Source organism: Heteronotia binoei, chromosome 16, assembly GCF_032191835.1.
Source record: "Heteronotia binoei isolate CCM8104 ecotype False Entrance Well chromosome 16, APGP_CSIRO_Hbin_v1, whole genome shotgun sequence".
Taxonomy (NCBI): Eukaryota; Metazoa; Chordata; class Lepidosauria; order Squamata; family Gekkonidae; genus Heteronotia; species Heteronotia binoei.
In genome coordinates, this window is record NC_083238.1 from 22,132,844 (window position 1) to 22,157,425 (window position 24,582).

General features: G+C 42.4%; 2 protein-coding genes across 23 annotated transcripts in view; both read right to left on the reverse strand.

Moving 5' to 3' along the window:
• The window catches only part of WDSUB1 (WD repeat, sterile alpha motif and U-box domain containing 1), a 35,482-nt gene extending 29,368 nt beyond the window's left edge, over positions 1-6,114 (reverse strand). Inside the window, exons 1-3 of one of the 2 annotated variants that reach the window (XM_060257305.1) lie at positions 5,947-6,056; positions 2,819-2,915; positions 694-1,104 (exon numbers count right to left, since the gene is read on the reverse strand). In XM_060257305.1, coding sequence (XP_060113288.1) covers positions 694-1,091 — 398 coding nt within the window. In that variant the 5' untranslated portion in view covers positions 1,092-1,104; positions 2,819-2,915; positions 5,947-6,056. Of the gene's footprint in view, positions 1-693; positions 1,105-2,818; positions 2,916-5,946 lie in introns of both variants that reach the window. The other variant, XM_060257306.1, reaches the window with a different exon arrangement.
• A 4,043-nt stretch (positions 6,115-10,157) lies between these two features.
• The window catches only part of BAZ2B (bromodomain adjacent to zinc finger domain 2B), a 186,026-nt gene continuing 171,601 nt past the window's right edge, over positions 10,158-24,582 (reverse strand). For 19 of the 21 annotated variants that reach the window (XM_060257178.1, XM_060257167.1, XM_060257166.1 and 16 more), the window contains 5 exons: positions 24,083-24,218; positions 18,259-18,405; positions 12,967-13,232; positions 12,096-12,239; positions 10,158-11,632 (listed from right to left, as the gene is read on the reverse strand). In XM_060257178.1, coding sequence (XP_060113161.1) covers positions 11,479-11,632; positions 12,096-12,239; positions 12,967-13,232; positions 18,259-18,405; positions 24,083-24,218 — 847 coding nt within the window. In that variant the 3' untranslated portion in view covers positions 10,158-11,478. Of the gene's footprint in view, positions 11,633-12,095; positions 12,240-12,966; positions 13,233-18,258; positions 18,406-24,082; positions 24,219-24,582 lie in introns of those variants that run through there. The other 2 variants (XM_060257180.1, XM_060257181.1) reach the window with 1 other exon arrangement.

The following is a 24,582-nucleotide window of genomic DNA, read 5'->3' on the forward strand; positions in this document are numbered from 1 at the left end:
CATACTGCATCTTACCACTCTGCATCACGGGACTCAAGGTTAACCACATTTTTATCAAGAGAAAGGGAGGGGCTACAGCTCAGTGGAAGAACCTGTGCTTTGCATTCAGATCCTAGGTTCAAGTCTCTGCTATTTTCATTTAAATGAATTCTGTTAACAGGTACTAGGAAACTCCTTTCTCTGTCTAAGGCCCTGGAAAGACCCCAGAAAACCGTACATGGAGGTAGATGGACTAAGATCTGACTCAATATACAGCAGCTTTGCATGTTCACAAAGGTTTCTTCACCATTATGAATACAAAAAGTTTAATGCTTCTTCTGCTGTAAGAAATACCATATAAAGAATATGTATGTATAATCATTTTCAAGTAGGATTGCCAGGCCTACAGCCCAGGCTTCTGCTGGCAAGCCTTGTTGCCTGCTGCCACTCGAAGCAGTGGCAGAAGAAACAAAAACCAAAAAAGCCAGTGGTGCACACGCCTTGATGTCACTTTTGAGAAAAAAGCAGAGTAACACTAGGTATTGTCAGTGATTCCTAGCTCAAGGTGATGTAACTCCCCCCCCCGAAAGTGACACGATGGAACACATGCCACCAACACCCACCATGTCTCTGTCCCCCTGGTCCAACTGCTAGGCTGGCAATGTTACTTTCATAACTGTAATCTTTCCAGCTATAGGAAGCCAAGATACTCACCGATGGACTTTCAAAGACTGAACATTCCAAAGAATTACACTGCCATCAGCTGCTCCTGAAACTAAATACAAGGAATCAGGAGAAAATCGACAAATTCTTACAGGGTTTCTTGAGGGATGCTCGAGAATGGCTAGCTTCAGTCCATTTTGAGTGTTCCACAGAACTGTGTTGCCATCTGTAGAACATGAAGCTAAAATGTGTCCTGAAGGAGAAAAGCAGCAGCAGTGAACAGCGTAAGTATGGCCTTTTAATGGTGAGTAAGGAAGCTCTTCAAAATTGCTTAGTAAATACAGACGGACAGTTTTGTCCAAAGAACATGTAGCCAAGAAGGAAGAAGAGAAGGCACAGTAGTTGACATCGTCACTGTGATCTGCTAAAGTACAAATTAATTTCACCATTTCATAAGGTTACCTGCAAAAAAGAAAAATAAATGTTAGAATAGTTCATAAATGTCTTGATTCCAGTCTGGTTCTGCTTAACAACAGCCAGTTATGCTTTATTAATTCTACCATAGTTAAAAACTTACCTGTTCTCAAAGATCTACTTGACCTTTAGCAAGTGTGTATAAATATTGCCACCCACAAGAACAAGACTGTGCCTTGCAAAGAGCAGCACAAACAAGATTATTAAGACATGCTATAGCCAAGATATCTCTCTCCCCCCCCCCGCCCCCCAAATCCTGGTGGATATCTTTTTTGGCCTGAAGCAGGAGAACCAAGTTTGAGTTCAGTGGCACCTTTAAAACCTTTGTTAGTCTTAAAAGTGCCACTGGATTAAAACTTTTTTCTCCTAAATCCTGTTTTAAATTCTGAAAGTCTGAACCTTTTTAAAAAAAAAGATTCTAATTCTCATTTTTGTGATAAATCCTAAAAATGCAATAGGTTCCCAGCCTAAATTCCTTTCACCAAATAAAGATATCAATAACAGGCCTGGAAAATACATTAAACCTTTGAACAACATTTTCAAATGCTTAACATATTTAATGTTAAACTGTAAACGCTTTAAAGGACATATAAAATATTCATATTATATATAAGATTTAGTTTAATATAAGCATTAAACATGTAAGCATATATATATAAGGGGCGGAATGGTTTCTTCTAAAATATTTAGTGCAGTATAGCTTTTTTGCCTTGATTTCCAAATATTCACTAAAGACATTCCATCGTAAGCATCAAGGAACAAATATTTGCTGCGTTGTGGGACAACAAAAATTGTAAGGAATCTTCATTGGACTAAACTTCTCTGTATGAGCTTAGTCAAAATTAGCATGTTTCAATGGCACTCGCAGCCTGATTCTGTCCAAGTCTATTCAATTCAATGGGACTAAGACTCATTGGGACTAAGTAGAAAAAGAAGAAGAAGAATTGCAGATTTATACCCCGCCCTTCTCTCTGAATCAGAGACTCAGAGCGGCTTACAATCTCCTATATCTTCTCCCCCCACAACAGACACCCTGTGAGGTGGGTGGGGCTAAGAGGGCTCTCACAGCAGCTGCCCTTTCAAGGACAACCTCTGCCAGAGCTATGGCTAACCCAAGGCCATTCCAGCAGGTGCCAGCTTGGAGAAGTCATTTTTCTCTTTAAAATCACTTCTCCAAGCCAAGCTAGCCTGTGGTTTGGAGAATACATTTGAATAATGGAGAATACATTTAAAGTTGCTTTCTTTCCACATATCCCTTCCCCCCTATCTATTCACCTGCCTGCCTGCCCTCCTGACGGGAGGTTCTCAGACATCTGACATTCATGTCTTGCTGCTCTCGGACATTTATTCTATGTGGCTCTTTCATTAAGAAGAAGATGATATTGGATTTATATCCCGCCCTCCACTCCAAAGAGTCTCAGAGCGGCTCACAATCTCCTTTACCTTCCTCCCCCACAACAGACACCCTGTGAGGTGGGTGGGGCTGGAGAGGGCTCTCACAGCAGCTTTCCTTTCAAGGACAACCTCTGCCAGAGCTATGGCTAACCCAAGGCCATTCCAGCAGGTGCAAGTGGAGGAATCAAACCCGGTTCTACCAGATAAGAATCCACGCACTTAACCACTACACCAAACTGGCTCAAGTAGGGTGTACATTTGGCTCTATCTGAGCACCCCCCCTCCAAAGCTCAAAAAAATATCTTACCAGTATTTATCAGCTATTCTTTCATATAGAGAGGGGTGTATTTTCAGCTATCAATCATAGCCAATCCCAAATAATCGTGAAAAAAATTGGGATTATCCTGGAAAACAGGATAGCTGAAGTTAAACAGCATTTAAAAAGAATGCACTCCCTTTAAACGCCATTCCAGGTGAAGCTGCAGTGAAACCATTAAATTCCTTCAGCTCCATTACAGCCCATGGGGACCATTATATCGAATTATTCCTATAGGCTATAATAGGGAATCTATCTGGGGGTATGTGGGGGGACCAGGGGGCTATTTTTTTTAGGTAGAGGCCCTAAATTTTCAGTGTAGCTTCTAATGCCTCTACTCAAAAGACCTCCCCACCAAATTTCAAAAAGGTTGGACCAAGGGGCCACCAAAGAAAGTGCCCCATCATTTCCAGTGGAAGGGGGAAGCAAAAAAACAGGGACTGATGTCAAACGAGAGAGTCTCTGCAGTAGAAACTAAGTGCTTGTACAGAGCACTCAGCAGAACCAATGCCAATGTGGCAATGCCAGTTCAACCAATCCAAGCAAGGGGGGTCCCAAACCCAGCGTAGGCAGTGCATGTACAAAGTGCTGAGAAGTAACAGTGCAATGTACTAGTGCCCAGCAGAACCCAATGCCTTTCCTTAAATGCTTTTTTTTCCTCCACCAAAAATAATGGAGGATGGGGGCACCTTCTTTGGGCACTAAGTTTGCTGAAACTTCTGATCAGGGAAAGTGTTCCTCCTATCTGTAGATTTAGTTATCTGAATACAGGGAGCACTCTCCTGCTCAAGGATTTTAATTTCTGGAGACTCGGGGAAAAGGAACTGAATTTTGAATAACTGCTCACAAAATGATAAGACATTTCCTAGAAGATAAAAATGGGATCAAAACAAGCCATTTACTAAAGGCTGGCAAGAAAAACATAGGGCTCAACCCCGGTAAGGAGGACAGATGTAAGGTATGTTTCCATTTTTCTAAGTAGGCACCAGGAGGAATTTGCAGATAGCCACTGGTCATAGCAAAAGCATGTGATTCTTTTGATGAGAAGGCAGATCCATGGTCTCTTTTATTTAGTTATACTTCTAGACAGTCCGCCTTTCTCAATGAGATATAAGGTAAATCAGTACAATCAATATGATGAGCCTACTAATAAGCAATATACTAGGACTAGGATTCCAGAAATCTAATCGCAGATAGCATATTAAACATGGTAGAGTGCAGATACAATGCAGAAAAATACTTTTAAATCAGTAGTAAATAAGCAGTGACAACAGAATCCAGTAAACGGATAACACTTCCTGTACAAAGTAGCATAGTCCCATAGCGCTATTCCCTAAAGTGCCTTCCTGAACCATTCCGTTGTAATCTATATTTTTATAGAAAAGCTGACCGGAACAACTGTTATAATTTGCAAAATGACAGGCACACGGGAGCACATCCGTACCTTTTATGAGCACCAGCCCAATAAAGCAAGGCAGCATGCAAAGTTTCAAATTCTCCCCAACTTCACGAGGCCAGATGTTAAAAAGAGGGAAAGGGCAGAAAGGAAGAACTGCAAGCCATGATGTTTTTATATCCTCTTGGTTCCCCCCCCTCCACATTATATTTTTAATCTCCTCCTGCCCTATTTGAATATTTATAGCATGAAAGTTATTTCTTTGAAATATAACCATCTGGAGAACCTGTGGGATAAGAGAAGGGGCATTTGACTCCTTACGGCCTCTACAGACGACCACTGTGGACCAAAACGGCACAAGTGGAACAACCGTCCACCACAAAGAGCTGCTGCTGCCGTTGCCCTCTCCCACCGCTTGACTCTCTAGTGCAAGGGTGGCCAAACTGTGGCTCAGGAGCCACATGTGGCTCTTTCAAACATATTCTGTGGCTCTCGAAGCCCCTACTGCCCTATCGGCCAGCTTGGAGAAGTCATTTTTCTCTTTAAAATCACTTCTCCAAGCCAAGCTAGCCTGTGGTTTGGAGAATACATTTGAATAATGGAGAATACATTTAAAGTTGCTTTCTTTCCACATCTCCCCCCATCTATTCGCCTTCCTGCCTGCCCTCCTGACTGGAGGTTGTCAAACATCTGACATTCACGTCTTGCTGCTCTCAGACATTTATTCTATGTGGCTCTTTCCTTAAGCAGGTTTGGCCACCCCTGTCCTAGAGAGGCGAGGGGGCCGCAGCCGCCCAAACTGAGCTCAACCTCGCCCTCTGGAGACTGAGGGAAACAAGGGCGGCGGCTCCTACTGCCCTATAGGCCAAGCTTGGAGAAGTCATTTTTCTCTTTAAAATCACTTCTCCAAGCCAAGCTAGCCTGTGGTTTGGAGAATACATTTGAATAATGGAGAATACATTTAAAGTTGCTTTCTTTCCACATCTCCCTTCCCCCCTATCTATTCGCCTGCCCTCCTGACTGGAGGTTCTCAGACATCTGACATTCACGTCTCGCTGCTCTCAGACATTTATTCTATGTGGCTCTTTCCTTAAGCAGGTTTGGCCACCCCTGTCCTAGAGAGGTGAGGGGACTGCAGCCGCCCAAAGTGAGCTCAACCTCGCCCTCTGGAGACTGAGGGAAACAAGGGCGGCGGCTCCTACTGCCCTATCAGCCAGCTTGGAGAAGTCATTTTTCTCTTTAAAATCACTTCTCCAAGCCAAACTAGCCTGTGCTTTGAAGAATACATTTGAATAATGGAGAATACATTTAAAGTTGCTTTCTTTCCACATCTCCCCCCCCCCCCCATCTATTCGCCTGCCCTCCTGACTGGAGGTTCTCAAACATCTGACATTCACGTCTTGCTGCTCTCAGACATTTATTCTATGTGGCTCTTTCCTTAAGCAGGTTTGGCCACCCCTGTTCTAGAGAGGTGAGGGGACTGCAGCCGCCCAAACTGAGCTCAACCTCGCCCTCTGGAGACTGAGGGAAACAAGGGCGGCGGCTCCGCCCACCCGAGTGTTGTGCGTGAGAGAGAGAGAGAGCGCGCGCGCTAAGAAACCGCCTCGCTCCCCCAGGAAGCGGGAAAACGAGGCTCGCGCCGCTCTGCTTCCAACGGCGCCCCTCACGGCGCTTGAGAAACCCACCCTCGACTGAAGTAGTCCCTCCCTTCTTCGGAGCCTACCTCGTTCCTGCGGCTGCGCCGTCGGGTCCCAGCGTCTGTCCCTCACGCAGGAGAGTTGCTGAGCAGAAGCGCGACGAGCCGGGCGGGAACGAAGTCACGTGACAAGCCCCGCCTCCTCTGCCTCTGAAAGAGGAAACGATGCAAACCTGACCGGGCTCACCTGCGTCCACGTGACCCACGCGATTAGCTAGGTAAATGGTGAGCGGGGGGGGGAGAGAGTTCACGAGCGTGATGACGTCACTTAGTAGTGCTCTGTCCCGGCCCAGTAAGGGCGGTGGCTGGTAGAATAGGAAGTTTTGTGCCTCCCTCCCTGCTGCTCGTCTGGGGTGATTTTCTTGTTTGCAATAGGCAGTGTATGTATGTCCTAGCATGAGTTTGGAAATTAGGGAGGAGAATAACGCGGCGGCATATTAACAGCCTCGTGCAGCTGATTGGAGTCGGTGTTGCAATCCCATCACATTTAGCTGCCACTGAGCATTTTGCAGACGCATGCAAGCCTATCCAGTACTCAGAAGTAAACACTACGGTGCTTAAGCCTTCTGCCTATAATATGTTCAGCGTTTCCAGGTTTGGGGTGTTTTTTGTTTTTTTGCGGATTAAAAAAGAGAGAGCGGTATCGTGCCAAGGACGGAGTCCTTCAGTTTCGACACTATTTTTAGTTATGTCAGCCCCACGTGAATTCAGTGATCATCTGCACCATCGCGGATTGAAACCGATCTGTCATTTCCGGATGACTTAACTAATCCTGATATCACACACCTTAGGTCATTGGAGAGGGACGGTCAGTCATATGTTCCACACTCACGTGCTTGAGATAACATTATTTCCATTTGCAAACTGCAAGCAGATGTAGTCATATCTGGATTGTTATGTAAATATGCTGCTGCAGGTACTTAGAACAAATTAATTATTTTAAATGTTTTCTAACTGGTGTTACTACCAGAGGTGAGGCTTGAATTTTGGGTGTTGGAAGAATGTCATTCTTAATGTAAAAGGGCATCAGATAAATTCACAAGTAACAGTTCGCCTGCTTGGTAAATTAATCAGACAAATGAATTGGGCTGTCACCCTAACAATTCAAAGCACCATCATAATGAGGCATGCATATCCTTTTCCTTACTGTGTAGCCCCCATTCTCTGATCTCAGAACCCTTAGGACATTCAATGACACTTGAGCAAGGTTTGCTACTTAAAAACACCATCCTGGCCTGCAGCCAACAGCACTCTGTTTCCTGTCTGTACCCACCCCACAGCCTCTCACAGTTCCAACTCAGGAGCTGGAGGCACGAAAACCAACCCTACCCTCCATTTCTTTAACTGAGGATGCAAGGACAATGTATCCTGCACCATTAAGTATTGTGGAATCCTCTACCTCAGACTTCTCTGTGACATGGACTGTGTCAAACATTTCTTCCCTTAAGAGTTGCTAGGACAATCTGTCATAGAGGGAATGCAAAACATCCCACACACTGGAGATTAACTGACAGAATGTCACTGTGGTATTAATGTGATGTCATACTGATGCACATGAAAGCAGGAAAAATAAGCAGAACCACACATGTCTGTGTGTGACTTACCAGCTGCTCCAGTCATTGCCATTAATGTCCAGGTAACTGTCAGGAAAATTTTCTAACTTGGGGAAGTTAAGAGAGCACCCTGGGCTACAGTCAGGCAACCCACACTATTTCTGCAGCTCTTTTGGCCAGTTGCATGGTTGGGGAAGGTGGGGCTAGCAGAGCTAAAAGTTAGTGGTTTCCAATTTGGTCTGCACTGCATACTTAAAAGGAAGGGGCTGCAGGCAGGTGAGCATTTGGATCTCCCCCCCCCCCCCAGCAAGGTAGGGGATTCCACAACACTTAATGGTGCAGGATACATTGTCCTTGCATCCTCAGTTGAACAAAGCATGTTGGTTAAGGTGGTTTAACTTTTCCTGCAACACATCATCTTATTTGCATTCTGCTGTATTTGAAAAATTAGCCTTCTGGATTACTCACACTCAGTAAGAGAACTTCAACGGGATGCCTTTCTTCCCTGGGTCATGTACTGCCCAAAAGGCACCACAAGCCTGTGAGCTCAAGGATTGGATTTACTCAATGTTATCAAGCAAGTCACTAGCTTAGAATATACTGTTCAGTCCTTACCCAGTTCTTCTAATTCATTGCTTTGTGTATCACTCAAACAGGAGTATGCAAATAGAGGCATTTATAATATAACAGCCTATTTTAAAGTAGTCTTTTCAGATGAGTTCAAATAAAATAACTGCATTTTTACAAAGTTTATGTGGAATTCCAGACAATAAAGGTCCCATCTCATATTTGCTAAAAAGTGTACATCTGAGTATTGTTAATTGCAAATGTATTAGTGCTTATCTTCTACTAACATTCTCATCCTGGTCTTTAAAAAGTTCACACATACCTTTGCTATTAATTTCCTTCAAAAGTGCACATCTCAGAATGTGCATTCTAAGGACCAGAATAGGTCAGCATCAAAGCCAGTAGCCAGACATGAATTTCACTCCTAGAATTATATGGAAGTGGTTGACTCCTACTATATGTTAACATTGTACAGTACTGAAATTGTATGTATGGTGTTCATTTTTAGTAATTTTACTAGGCGTTTTGTATTATGTGAAATAATTCTATTGCCTCCACATTTCTCAAATCAAAGCTATTGTTTACTGACCACCACTAACAAATTCTTGAAAAACCTCTGGTCCGTGGTTTTCATATCTCTCTGCTGTGAATGAAAATAGTAAACAGTAGAAGGGAATCAAAAGCTGAAATACTGTGTTTGCTTTCCATCAACAACCTTGAATTTTTAGAGCAGTTCATTACAACTTTTAGTAATGAGCTTGGCCATAAATGTGGCTAAGTCAAGCTGAACAAATCTTCTTGTAAGCCCGTTAGAGATACAAGACTGATCTCTGATTTGGATAAATGTAATGAAATATTTCCGAATAATTTATAGAAACTAATTAGGCACACTCCAATCATGTGTTTCAGGGCAGGGAAACTTGGAAGATGTTATTCTGCTGCTATGTAGTTGAGATTTGAAAAGATTAGTGAAATTTAAAAAATCAATTTCAATAGAATACAGAAATTGGACACTGCTGGGAATTTTGTTTTTGAGGGTATATAACTCTTGTTGAATCAGTAAAGTTAGAGCATCCATATTTGCCTCTTTAATTCAGTTTCCTGGACCACCCTGTTGCGACAATGTTGTGCAAGCCTAGTGACAGTTGCACCTGGCCCACTAAGGAAGACTTTAGCCTAAGATCAGCAGCAGAAGCCAAGGGCTGGATGCATAACAGAGAACACACTTAGGCATGCAGAAGGTGGCTTTTCCAATCAAGATTCTCTGAGCAGGTGTCCAAGTATGAACCCCAATAATATGAAGTTACTTTGTTCTGCTTTTGCATTTGGTCATTCACTGGACAGCATTAAGTAGCATAAAGTTTCCATTTGACATCAGTGTACTTTGGTATGATATCGCCAAACAGATGGGATTAAGACCCCAAACAGACCCGTAACTAGCCTTATGCATTATGTGGTATTGCCATATTTCTGGTTGGTGCTTCAGATAAACAAAGGAAAAATAAGTGGTCCTTACATAGTCAACAGGAGTTTCTAGAACCTTTTCACCAAACCCTCAGTGTTCTTCATTTTGGTGTTTAAGGGAGCAATCTCTGCAAGTCTACTTAGAGGTAAGCCCCATTTTAATCAACGTTCCTTGTTCCCAGGAAAGTTTAAGATTGAAACCTATGAGTTGTTAGTGCAAGTGGAAAAAAACAATTATTAAGTTCTTACTATAAAAGCTCATGAATACTTTCCCTGAATAAGAACTTCCATAAATCGTCTATTGCTCCGTTTAACATCCTCCCACATTCACTGCCATAGTAGCTTTAAAAGAGTTATTTTCTGGATCACTTAGGAATCATATGACTGATTATGAAAAATCCATGGTAAGCAGGGACAACCTTAGCTGAACACAACGCGGTGGAAACTTCTTGCTTGGGGCTGTCAGCGTCACTATTTCATTCTCACCAGAAATTTTCTAAAAACATTGAAAACCAGCACTGTTTTCCAGATCCTTCCCCTCATATCTCTTATAACACCCTCCCCCCCCATTTACAGTTAAAAAACAAAAACCTGTGAGGTGCAGGGTTCTCTAATAGGACATACACAGAATTAAAATAACAGAGGGGGAAAAACTGGTTTGCAAAACAGCCTTTTATTGTATCCGTGCCACACATACTAGTGAAAAATAACACTCCTAAAAAAAAAGAAAAGAATGCTACGTTTTCCACAACGTTTTTGTTTTAAATGAAACTTCAAGTACTCTTACATAGGTACAAAAAAAATCTGGTCTATCTGCCTCCAACAGGCCACCACAACACACAGTAGATAAAACACAGTGGTTACAAATGTCTTTTTGTTATTTCTGTGGCAAGGCAAATGGAGGGAAATGTTTTTTTTATGAAAAAATACTGTGTGCGTAGGAAATTGTCACAATTTTTATTCCACATGGATACAAATGATTATACTTGAATTTTGAGGCCCTGGTGGCTTGAAATTATATAACAAAATAGAAAAATGGAAAACTAATATCCCCTACACCCTGTTTTAAAGGCAGGCACTACAAAGATTAAGGAGACTCCACAGTGTTGGTAGAGGATAGTTACTGTACAAGCCATATAGCTATAATTACCTTAAAACTAAAATAAAATGCTACAGTCCTTCTAAGGCATAAACAATAATGTTTGCAAACAATATGTACACATCATACATATTTAAAACAAGACTTAATATAAACAATAATGAACAGTATATACATATGTCTCTTTTTTCTTCACTGTCTTGAAATACAATTTAACTACACAAGTGATGCAGCAACATATATATAAATGTACTTGTAACTCTACAGTAAAGTTTAATTTTCCGTGCTTATTACAGCACATCAGTGTAAACAGTTTTACTTGGCTTTGTTTTATATTTTAAAACATTCCTTGTTGTATTTTCAAGATTTAAAGCAATTTTTCCCTAATTCTTCCTTTTCACAGAAAACGAAGAGTCTGGATGCTATTTAATCATAAATAATTCATAAAATTAAATACATTTACTAAAAAATAAACTACAAAGTAAAAAAAATGAAAAATAGATATTTATTGAAAGGGAAAACAGAATCTTTTTCCCCAAGTAGAGCTCTGGTGGTTGAATATTCAGTGCGTTTTGATATATTTTAAATTGCTATTGCACTATAACACCCCTTACTTTTAAATTCTTTGGGTGTACTTCCCTGTTCTACCTAAAATAGTTTGATAAAACACATAAACCAAGAACCAAGGGCCGTGGTTGCCATAGGAGTGAAGCCTTAAGAATTAGTACCACATCAATGTGATACTTTAAAGGAGAAAATAAAACAGTCATTAGTTATGCATGTGCCTTGTACTTTAATGTAAATACAGTTCACATTGCTGGTCTCATTCGTCCTCATTTAAAAAAAATAAAGAAAACATGTTGGACAGTGATCACTTCAGCTCACTTTGAAAATCTCTGTCCATTTTTTTTCAAAATGTTTCCTCATATTGTGGCCAGCTCGGCCTATGTCAGAATCATCTTCATTAAATGTTTCACAGTTGTCAAACACGAGCCTGACATCTACAGCAAAGGCTTCAAGATTAGGGTACCTGAAAGAACAAAAAAGATGCTATTTTGGGGGGACACAGAATGAAAAGAGGGAATCTAAAATTCTTTCCTTAGATGAAACAATAACAGGGTTAATTTTAAAGTGTTGCCCTGAGTATTATTTATTTAATCATTTTTAATTACTTACATCGTTCTCCTAGCCTCCATTTTATCTGCACAACAACTCTGTGAGGTAGGTTAGGCTGAGAGAGCATTACCGGTTCAAGATCATCCAGCAAGTTTCCATGGCATGAGCGGGGATTCAAAGCTGGGTCTCTCAGATACTTGTCCATCACTTTTAACCACTACACTACACTGGCTTTCCAGTGTGTACTTTTGGAGCACTTCTCCATTATGGCTCAACTTAAATGCAGCAATCAATAGGCATTAATTTAGTAACAAAGGTTGCATTAATTTTATTTTTAATTGTTTTTCTCAACATGGTTTATGTAAGTATTTACTTACTGTCCATTACTTAGTTTCTCTCGAATGGTGGAAAAATCCATGGGTTTTTTAATAACTTTCCGATAACCAGGAACAAGTTTCAAGTTTACAGGAAGGAGGAAAGGCCATGCATCCTCATGAGTTTCCAATTCTGAAAGGATCACACTAAGGAAAAAGAATAATTTCTCTGCCATTTTGTGCTTCACATAGTATTATCACGCTAAGACTGATTCATCTAGCTAGGACAAATAGAAGCTACCAGATTAAAGGAAACGTCCACATGATTTTGTGCTCACTGTGAACATGACTTGTGGCATTCGGGGATTTCCTCATTTAATTGAGAGGAGAAAAACCATGTTTCTTCCCAGTTTAAAGGGGAATCTGCAGAATACCTATGGGGGCGTGTTCATGTGGGACACTACCTCCATCATTACTATGATGGTAGAGCTGAGATGTGCTTCCAAAACTATTCGGGGCAGCATGAGCCCGCATGGGAAAGGGCGGGATATAAATTAACCAAATAAATAAATAAATGTTGCTAGACACCATTTCCCCTCCCAAGCACTTCAAATGCCGCTGCTGCCATTGCAGGGGTGGGTTTTCACGTCCCTGTGGGGGAGCAGCCTGTAATTATTTATACAAGTATCTGCATTCTGTGAATTTGTTGTAATGATCCTAACATCATCAAGTGCCTATCACGAAATCAGTGAAATAGGCCAACCCATTCACAATGACAGGATTCACAATGACAGGCCAACCCATTCACAATGACAGGATTTCTTTACGGGACTCCATGGGTAAATTTTAAAAACATGGGGAGTACCAGCACCTTACAGTTTGAGACTCAGTTTGACTTCAAAATTCAGAGTAAATAAACTCAGCTGGGCTTTACCTGCATAAAGCCATGTCCTTGGGTTCATCGTGTTTAGCTTTCTTCACAGGGGAAACGCTTTCTTGCTTGGATGAGCTAACAGAAACATTTTCATCCATTTTTCTCTTTTTGGAGTCCGTTTTCCCTTTTTTTATCGAGTTGCTTGTAGTTGCAGAGTCCTCCTCCTCCATCTCTACCACCAAGGGCAATTTCTTGCCTTTCTTATGGTCATTACTCTTCTTCCCTTTGACTGGATTTTTTTTAGCTTTTAACGTTTGTCCACTTGCCTGCGGCAGAAAGAAAAATCATGATAAATTAGGCACAAAGGCAAAAGGTGCATTGATGTTGTGTCTCCATTGACAAAATGGTTCCATATTCTCTAGAATGAAATCACCAGTAATGCTTTTAACAGAAGAATCTAAGAGCCAATTCATAAAGAGATGCAGGGTATAAACACACACAGAGAAACACTTGTCTGCTCAGTGTCTTTTTAACCGCCATTCTCATTGAATGCAATGCTTATTAGCCATCCCAGCGTGCCATAAAACTGTATGTTGCTATAATGCAGACAGTATGGAGGAGGAATAGGAACACGGGCTTTAGGGCCCTTTGAACAAGATGCTAGGCCATGTGGAGCTCTGCAAAGGAACGTGCTTTCTGCATAGTCTGCATTTCATATGAATAATGAAAGACACTGGAAAAGGGAGATAATTACTTAACTGGGATCAATTAGAAAACAATTGGACTGGATCTAAAACACTGTCGGCTAGTGCTGCATTTGCACGTGGGAATTTTATAGCTCTCCAGCAGCTCCCCCCCCACATCTCCCTGAGAAGCCCTGCCGAAGTTGCAAATGTTCCTTCTGTCAGCATGGAAGGAAGCCCTTCTTATTTGCATTGTTTTTGGGGAGATGGATTCTGACCTCAAAATCACATGGCAATTTCAGATATCGTTATATTTGTATATTAACTGTTAACATTGTAAGGCCTAAAGTATTGTATTTTATTTGGCAACTAAGTTCTTTTCTATATATTTTGTAAAATTAAAAATTGTTAATTAAAAATATTAATATTTTTATGATATTGGATTTATGATGATATTGGATTTATATCCCGCCCTCCACTCCGAAGAGTCTCACAATCTCCTTTATCTTCCTCCCCCACAACAGACGCCCTGTGAGGTGGGTGGGGCTGGAGAGGGCTCTCCCAGCAGCTGCCCTTTCAAGGACAACCTCTGCCAGAGCTATGGCTGACCCAAGGCCATTGTAGCAGGTGCAAGTGGAGGAGTGGGGAATCAAACCCGGTTCTCCCAGATAAGAGTCCGCACACTTAACCACTACACCAAACTGGCTCTCCAAACTGGCTTTATGTCAGTGAAATGATTTTTTAAAACTGACTAATCGATCCTCTTATAATCAGGTCAACTTCAAGGCCAGTTTATCGTTCTATAGACAATATTAATCTCCTGTCTTCTCACACTGTGCTTTTCTTCAAAAGCTAAAAATTAATCGCTGTAATTGCTGTGATGATTCAGCACTGCTCTGTCAATTTTAAACAGAAGCTGTAAAATTAGACTGAACAACACGGGGTAGCAAATGGGAAGTGTGACTTTTTAGGACGTAGCCTAACAGTTTTACTTAATCCCAGATCTGAAGAACCCAGTAATTAAATGGGCATGGATATGGACTTGTGAGAAAGTGTAAATGAAATGGCGGTGAAAAGGGAAAACTACCAGCGGACCCAGACAGATTACAAAACCATGTCTGGACAAACTAAAAGTGAGATACTGTAAAGCATGGCAGTCATTGGAGTATAAATAATTTAAACATGTTATATGCAAATGACTAGGTAATATGTTGGATATACAATGAGGTCAGAAAAATCATGATTTAAGGCAAAAGTTTCTATGTCCTAATCTGTAAAATGTGCTTACACCATCCACACTGTCTTATCTGCTTGTTTTAACTGTTTTAATTGTTTTATTGTTGGATTTTTAATTGTTCTGTTATGTTGTAATCCACCGAGCCCATTATGGGAAAGGGCAGACTATAAACCCGCAGAAAAATAAATAAATAAATTATCTAAATCCTACTCACTGGATATTATGCAACACATACAATGGAGGAAATATGCATTCATAGTTTTTTTAAAAAATTAAAAATTCAGAAATCTGTGGTTATATGAGACATTTACAGTTAATACATCCTGTATCCTGGACAAGTATACCATCATGATAAAATATAAAAATACAAGACTGTTGTGTGCACATTTTGCAGTAAAAAAATTCTTTAAAATATGTAATTTGCCTCCTATGGTTTTCTATTAATTATTAAGCCTAATTCATGTCTTACCATTTTTTTCATGTGCAAAAACCTGTAAAGGGATCCTAACCAGTTTGTTGCACAAAGTGGGCAGGTCTGTCATGCTATGGGATTACATGTAAATTAAAATCTCTGCCATTTACAGCCCAATCCAGACATGTGGCGGCCGTGGCGTAGCTGCCACACCGCTAGTAGACTTCCTGAGGACTTCGGCACGCTGGAGCGTGGAGAGGGGAGAGGCGTAGCTTGCCGTGTGGGGGACGGTCGCCATGGCAACGCCGCTGGCATAGGCACGCAAGGGAGGCGGAGGCAGCCGGAGGGGAGGGCCAGCCCACCCTCCCCATTGGCCAGTCCTGGCGCATGTGCCATGGCTCATGACAGTCAGGGATGGGGAGAGACGGCCAAAAGAGGCTGATAGCCATCCCCAACCTGCCCCCAAACAGAGAATGGAGCCAATGATGGGCAGACCGTCAAAGGCAAAGGAGAGACATTCCACCAACATGGGGAGGGAACAGAGTGAGCCTCGGCACGCGCGCACAAGAAGCCTGGCTTGGTGGCGGGGTGGGGACGAGACAGGCCCGTACGGGCCCACAGAGAAGCCGTCAATCCCCTCACACCCTACCGCTGTCAGAGACTCTGCCAATGGCAGGCAGACAAGCAGAAAGTACAAAGTGCAGGAGTTCGCTGTCATAGACAGTGGCTGGAATGTGTGTCTGGGAGTGAGCAGCCCAGCAGCAGAGACCCCCCACCCAGATGCCCCGTGCCACGTGCACGGAACACCTCCTCCGGGGGCCACAGAACTCAGAGTGCGAGTGCATCAGCCGCAGAACTCTGAGTCCACTTCATCAGCACCCCCCCTTGGTGCCCTGTGCACAACAGCCCTGTGGGGTCGGGTAGGCTGTCAGCCCAGGCAGGCTGAGGGGCGGCACTCCCCTCCCCTGTCCAGTCATGTGAGGGGCAACATGGCGGCTCATAGACCATTCTCCCCCAGCAAAACCAAATCTGCCCACCCTCCGAGGCATTCCCTCAGAGAGGCCACTGATGGGGGGGGGGGGGTTGCCCAGGGAACATGCAGCAGATGCCAAGCAGGAGAGACAACAGAGGGCACAGCTCAGACTTTATTTTTCCGGAACAGAATGCAACAGTCTCCCTGGCGCACGCTGGGCAGTCTCGCCATGTGTGGGGCTCCATTCAGAGCGGCGGGCAGAAACAGCTGAGGGAGTGGGGGGGGCGGTGGAGCGACACACGCGGAAGCCTCTGTGTTGGAGTCCCACCTGCAAAACAGAGATAAAGATCAAGAGCACCTGCAGGGGCGACGGCTGGAAGAGCAGACTGCGTTTCAGCCAGGCACTCTCTTAAAGGGACAGTCTCTGACCCACCTCTCCACAACGGAGCAGCTGCCACACACACACACACCATGCCCTGCCAGGGGTTTGGAACATGGCAGAGGGCAGACCAAGGGAAAGGAGCAGATGGCAGCACAGAGGAGCAAGGTCAGCAAATGCCCCCTGCTGGAGCCCACTGCCTGGTTCAAGCGCCAGAGACGTTCACACACCAAGCAGTCGAGAGCGAGGGGAAGGGGAGGCTGGGGGGGGGGGGAACAGTGGAACTTACCCAGCCATGGGTGACAGTCCTCACATGCAGATCCTCCGGGAGCCCAGAACCTGTGGAGACCTGGAAAGAAGAGCACTTAGCCCCAGGGGAGAGACCTCTCTCTTCCCCTCGCAAGTCAAAGATACTGTCAAAGCAACCGCACAGTGCAAAACCTGTCACCAACGTGCCTGCACTCTAAGTCTGTATGGCCGGGAGCTCACCGGCAGAGCTTCCCGCCACGCGCTACTCTCCCTAACAACTGAGTTGTGCAAGGCCAGAGCGGAAGTATTTCTAGGAGGGGGCTGGGGAGTTGCATGCCGGGGAGGGGGCTTGTCAACCCAAGGCGCAAGGAGATTGGCGAGGCAATCATGCCGCTCCCTAAGGGGTTTGTAAGCTTCTGCAGCGGCGGAGACAACCTTTGTTTTTGGTTTCAGTGAGTGCCTATGGGACACGCTGTTTCTGCAGGCGCTGTTGTGCCTCTCGAGGGGGCATGTCATGGGCCAAACTGCTTAGAAAGCTGCCTAAGCCTGGCCACGCCCCCAGCTCCACCCCCTCCTCCACCTGAATGCCATGCTGCGCCTCACTTCCGTCCATGCTCGGGCACAGCCCTCAGGTGCCGCTGCTCTTGGGCGGAGCAGCGCTGGGGCGGCCCCCCTCCCAAGTAACTCCCCTCCACTGTGGTGGTGCCGGTCATACGTCGACGCAAATGCTTCTGGTGCCCATGAAGCAGCAAGTCCACTCCCAGAGCGCTTTCAGCCCCCCCCCCGATTGTGCTGTTACACACCTAAGTCTTGACTATTTTTTACTTTTGTAACAACTGTATGTACTACTGCTTCAAAAGTAGCTAAGCCAGGATTCAGAAGGATATGCACCAACCTCGCACATAGCTAAACTGTTTTACAGTTAATCTTTCAAAGTGTATGCTCCCCATCTTATCAATACAATTACACTACAGCAACATAAAAGGCTTCTTAACCTTTTATTCACTTTGTAAGCAACTTGTCAGCTGTGCTAAGTGACCTTCAGCTCCATGCAATCAGACAGGGATCCTCATGTAAACTAGACAAGACTTTAACACACACACACACACCACACACACTCTTTCAAGTCCTCTGTGCATTTTGAATATTCTTGAAGTATGCATCTAATAAACATTGTCTACATTTGATGGAGTCTACATGCAAGGTTATATTAACAGATAATGGCTGGAGTTAGAAAAACCATTAAAATGTAATGCACTATGAAGCTGTGAAGCACTGCTGATTACTAATAAGAAGGCGTAGAAAACAAATTATATGTATTTTTTAAAAATAAATTCTTATTGCAATATGTGTATGTGAAAAGCCTGTGTTTTCATTCAATTGTGAAACAGTTTGGATGCACATTTCAATTAGCATTACCTTTGCTATGCAAGCGGGACAAAACCAGTCACCGTCTGGAATTGTATTGATCTTGGGTCTATGGCAGTAAGTGTGACACCCTTTGTCGCACCCATCACAAAGCAGCAGCAGCTCTTCATTGTCCCCCTTGCGGCATATTTGGCAGTACTACAAGACAAGGAAACTATTTCAGATAAGTATGTCCTTAACTTATGCACTGGAGGAAATATGCATTCATAATTTGTTTTTAAAAAAATCTGAAATTTGTGGCTATATGTAACATTTACAGTTAACGCAGCACCCCAGAAGAGAAGAAACAGCCACATTCCCGTCTGTTTCTCTCTGTTCTGAATTTTCTTCTTAAACGCACATCCAATGTGCTGCTTAGGACTGCTTCACATATTACAACATTCTTCCACAAAGGCACTTCCATGAAAGAATTAGTATGAAAGTGTAAAATGCATACCGCATAGTATGGAAAGACTGTAGGGTTTTGTTTTTTCTTTTTGTTCCATTTACGTGGAGTGGAGAACATGCTGGTTGCAGTTTCAAAGTACGTATATGCAGCAAAAAGAAAAAAAAAAGATCTGCAAAATAATCACATTTAACAGTCCACATGCAGGCTTCAAATTAATGTCTGCACAAGTTGGGACACTGAAAAAGACTAGGAGGACGGGGAACAATTCAGAATACCCATCTATTCTCAACTCTTTGCCTCGTCAATTCTCAAATGTCTGGTTTTGTTTTCCTCTCAGCTCTTTTTTTATTTAACTGGCACTCATCCGCTTTCAATATTCTGACCTTTCTAAAATGTATTTAGTCTTAATTAAGACTCCCTCCCTCCCTTTGGGTAAATTACAAACTTGAATTTCCCCACAAATCTGGGGAGTATGTAGAGGACCCCTACCTTGCTTATGGATGGCCAGTTTTTGTGGCTTTCACCATCTACACAGGTAGTGAGTTTACTTTCCAATTTATCACTGAGTTTACTCGTTAGATATTAGACAAAAATTATATCTGTGTAAGAGTTAGTAATACATGAAGCAGTTTTTAAAAGAAACTGACATTCTTGACATATTTATGATCTCCAGGACCAGCCACCAGATCCATGGAGTAGCTGTCTTCTTTCTGGTAACAGCAATGCCAATTCTGTGAGCTTACGCAGATCATGAGAGGGTTGGGCAGAAAGGGTTGCATCAGTGCTTAGTTCTTGTGGCCCCTTCTTACACACCCAGGGAAAAGCTGATCGCCACTCTGGGGCCAGGAAGCAATTTTCTTCAGGCCAGTTCGACCAGGGATCCTGGAAGATTTTTTTTTTTTTGCCATCTTCTGGATATAGAGCAAGGGTCGCTGTGGTATGTGGGGGCAGGTATTTGTAAATTTCTTACATTGCTCAGCAGGCTGGAGTAGATGACCTTGGAGGTCCCTTCCAACTCTCTGTTCTATGATTCCAAAAACATTTCATCAAATTAGTGTTAAGTTGTGTGTGTGTGTGTGTGTGTGTGTGTGTGTGTGAGTAGAAACTGTTGTAAGAATTTGGAGGACAGGAGAAAGCCCAGAGTGCATATATACACTCAGACTTCATCATTTATTGATGAATTATTTGATCAAATAATTAAAATTTTGATCAACTCTAAAACCAAACTACACCCAAAACCTTAACAAATGCAATAGTAAAGGTCTTGGGAGGAAACCCCCTCCCCCCCAACCACTGGAGGGCAATCAAGAGAAGAATGATCTGATAATTAAAAGCTTGTTTAATTTCTTTAATTTTATTCTAGTGCCTGAGGATAGACAGAAATGAGGGCCTGGTGAAGGATTTTAAAAATTGGGGTGCTACAACTGAAAAAGCCTGATCCTTCATAGCCTCTCTCTTTCCAAAGTTAGGGAGACATGAAACAGGAATTAATTGCTGCAGGAAGTCCTTCAGATATTCGGATCCTAGATGAAAAAGGGCTTTGATGAGTAAAACCACCACCTTGAATTGGGTCCAGAAACAGCCAGGCAACTTTGAGAATCCTTAAGAAATGGTGTAATATGCTGCCTGTAGTGTTACAAGATGCTGGGTCACTGTTTACATCTGTTGCTACCAACACAATCCTAATGATTAGCATCCACATGAGGACATTTCATACTGCAATGATAATTAACATGAAGTCCCTAGTGTTTCCAAGTTGACTGTGAGATTCTTACAGGAAGCTCTTCTGTCCTGAATGGATAACTACAATAGTAAGATCTGGCTGATGGAAAGGCATTTTTTTCTGATAGATGTCTGTCAATCAGACATAAAACTACAGAATTAGTGCCAGAATGGTGAAAACCATACACTGGTAATCCCAACCAAGTTGGACAAGGCTGAAAGGCATAACTGTAAGGGTGCATATGAAAACATGCAATTTTGTTTTAAAGACATGCGTATGAGATGACTGCAGTTCTAAATGCCATTAGTCCAAGAAGGCACACAGACTGCGAAATGAGCATGGCTTTAAAGGAAAAGATCATATGAGCTCTTGTCCTATGGAAAGAAGACACAATCTCTAGTAGCTCTGATAATAGCTTAGAGGAACTAGACCTTATATGTGGGAACAATGGTTGACTTCTCTGTTTTGATGCCCAGACCCAAAGATTAATGGAGTGTAAGAGCAGTATATATGTTGGAGTTGGTGTCCAACAAGCAACACATTGTCGATGAATGGGAAGCTTATGATATTTTGTAGTCTGAGGTGAGCGGAACTAACTGCTAGACATTTTGTGAAAACTCTGGGAGTTGGTGCCAGGCACCAAAGATAGACATTTTCTGTACTTTGGCCTTATAGTTACGTGGAAATAACTGTTGCGAAGATCTCCTGGGCAAACCATGTTCCAGTTTCCAGGAGTGGGAAGGATGGTTGATGGGGGAAGATTGTGATTTTTTTTGTGACAGATAAATTAATTGACACATCTCAGGATTATGACAGTTGGTGGTACTCCATTTAATTTTGTGAGATGTCTTGTCATGCTGCTTGTAAGATGGTGTGGAATGTGTTCTGTATGGTTGCCAGTCCCATGTTGGGGGCAGAGAATCCCCAGGTTTAGAGGCCCTCCTTCCGCTTCTGGTTATTAGAAGGAGGGAGGGCGGATGTCTGCTGGGCACTTCATTAGACCCTATGGAGGCCAGTCCCAATAGGGTATAATGGAGAATCAGTCCATAGGTATCTGGGGGGCTGGCGGTTTTTTGAGGTAGGGGCACCAAATTTTCAGCATAGCATCTGGTGCCTCTCCTTAAAAATACCCCAAGTTTCAAAAAGAATGGACCAGGGGGGGTCCATTCTATGAGTCCCAAAAGAAGGTGCCTCCATCCTCCATAATTTCCAATGAAGGGAAGGCATTTAAAAGGAGTGCAGTCCCTTTAAATGTGATGGCCAGAACTCCCTTTGGCGTTCATATCTGTCACAACCTTGCTCCCAGCTCCACCCCCCAATGTCTCCTGGCTCCACCCCCAAAGTCCCCAGATATTTTCTGATGCAGACCTGACAACCCTAATGTGAGGGGGGAAGGGCATAGCCCAAGTTCAGCCAACCAGTTTGCCTGGGGATTTGGGGTAGGTCTTAGTAGCAACATAAAGACAGGTGCAATCCTATCAAAGTTCAGCAAAGGGACCAGTGAAGAAAACTTTTATTCCAGAGCACCTCTTAGAGGCTGTTGAGTATCAGAGCTCTGGCAGTATTTTGCCGGCTGTGAAGTCATTTGGAGTAGAAGTACAGTATCATATGGCTGAGGTTCAATTCCTCAGGTTGAAACTCAAATCTGAACTACAGAAAAGGTTAATCTCAGCATCAAGTTAGAGGATTGAGGGGCATGAGAGGGAAGTAATGGTTAGGAAATAGTGGCTCCAACCATCAATGGTGCCAATGAGTTCTCCCAGAGGAAGGCATGACCGGATTCTTGTTAGCTTGCTTAGTAAATCTAGCAAAGCAAAAGCAGGAATTGTCTTGAGCCTTGGCTACACCTGAAACTGAAATGGGAAATATAATTCCAAAGTTGTGGCACTATTTAAAGAAACGTCTCTAGGCTATAGAAATAGATCTTTGGAGAAAAAATACTTGAGACAGAAAAAAACAGGAACTAAAGTCCCAACTAAAACCATTATTCATTCAGGATATTTCTTATGTGGCTTTTCTGCTCATCAGGAACCCAAAACTATACTGAGTTTGTTTGTTTATTACAAGAGCTAATGCTGGAAAGACAAAAGAGAAAACTGAGGTACATTATCCAGAGAACTAAGTGAGTGATAATACGGCAGTTATAGGAGCAAAAGGAGCAGGGAGGCACTGGCCCCTATGCTAAAAAGACAAAACTCTCCTGTAAGGCAGATTTTGTAAACCAGTTTTAGGGGTTCAAGTTTTAGAACCTTCTGAGCAGCTGCTTGTGGTGATAGGATAGGAGGAAATGCACATGGTGGGACTCCACAAAAAGAAAACTGTTCTACAAAGCAGGGTTTTGTTTTGTTTTGTTTTTTATCATGGCAAAGGGAGTAGGGAGGGGGAAGATGGAAAGTGAAGTAATGAGGTTTGTTTATATAGTTATGTAGTGAATTTTTATCCCACCTGTCTCGTAATCCTCTCCTGTCTCCTCTATTTTATTCTTACTTCAATCCTTGGAAGTATGTTAAGACTGAGGGAGAGTGATTTGGAGTGTCTAAAGTCACCCACAGTGGAGTCCTAAACACAGTTACACCCTTGTAAGCCCACTGGCTTCTATAGACTTAGAAGAGTGCTCCTTTGTTTAGGATTGCACTGCCAGGATTTCACAACTTGTGTTGGGAATTTGAGCTTGGGTCTACTTGTCTGAGTCTGACACTCTAACCACTGAGAAGAGAAACATGAACAAGAGTAGAATAAGTTCTTAGCAACACAGCTGCCTTTGGGGATGTAGAATCTGCTTGATCTTACTTTATGATCACTTTGGAAATACCATAAATATATATGATATTCAATAACACCATTGCAAACTCATTTCAAGGAAAGGAACAGAAAGTAAAATGCTTTTTGTCAGAGCCTACAACACAGATATAATATACAAGTAGCAAATGGATCAGAACAAAAGGTAAAAAGAAAATCTGGAAGTTCAAAAACAGTGTAACAGTAGGAAAAAGAGTTAGTCAACAACAACATATTCATTGTTTAAGTGTTAGCATTTTCCCACTGAATGCTATAGTATAAAAAAAAGCTTAATTTTCAGAAATCTGATGCCCAGGATTCATGCAAAATCGCTTTACATGCATTTGCATGCCTTTTATAAATATGCAATTAACACAGCAGTGCTTGTTAATTTGTCATTTCTATGCGGACATGGACATTTCAGCCTATGTGCCTGTACAGTCGTCCAATCTGCACGTACAGCTGTATTAAGTGGGCATGCAAAGAAGCCATGCACATCTTTTTAAGCATGTGCTTTGCATCTCATCTTTCTGAAAAAGCCTTTAATTGCAGTCTTTGACACCAAATCCCCATAACAATGACACAGGAAGGGTCATTTTTTCATTTGTGCAGTGTCCTTCCCCAGAGAGAAGCCTAAAAATTACCCACTGTATATTTTTTTAAAAAAATTATTTTAGGGGAAAAGGGAATACTATGGTCAAAATATACCAGTAAGAAGGGCTACTTGTCATAAGAAAGTTCAGATTGCTGAGTCTGGCAAAGTTTCCTCAAAATTTATGCTAACCAACGTGTTAAAATATATATATATATATATATATACAATTTTTACTTTTCTAATTCTCAGGCAGAAATGAGAGATACACTATCAACTGAGGCGTCTGAAAGTAGAAAAATAGGATACAGAAAAATCAGTTCACAACACTTACAACTTTCATAATAGATTTTTCCCATGCTATTGATTTCTGTAACTGCTGAATGCACAGAGCTACCTGCGCAGCACTGCGAGCTTCTGACAATGCCCTTCTCCATACCCTTAGCCCTGGAGCAATATCCTCTTCCATTCTGCATTGAAATATAGAGAAATTAAGCAGGTCACATCCATTTTCATCAGTTTCTGAACGTGGAACAATCATTGTCACATTGAAAGCCAGGCAATGACAAAAAAAAACAAAACAAAAACATACACAGCCAAGTAAGGGGTAATAAAGGCTGAAGCAACTAAATTTGATGTAGTGCACAGACTGTGGCTACGTGCCTCAAAAGCTTAGTCACAACCAGTTAAATGTAAGGTAAAAATTTTTTGCAGGATTAACATAAGTAACGGAAAAGAAAACAATAAAAGAAAACAAAATCTTTACAAAGCACCATGCATAAATAACGTGACCCGTGTGGATCAGAAGACATACGAGAAGGTACATAGATAAAA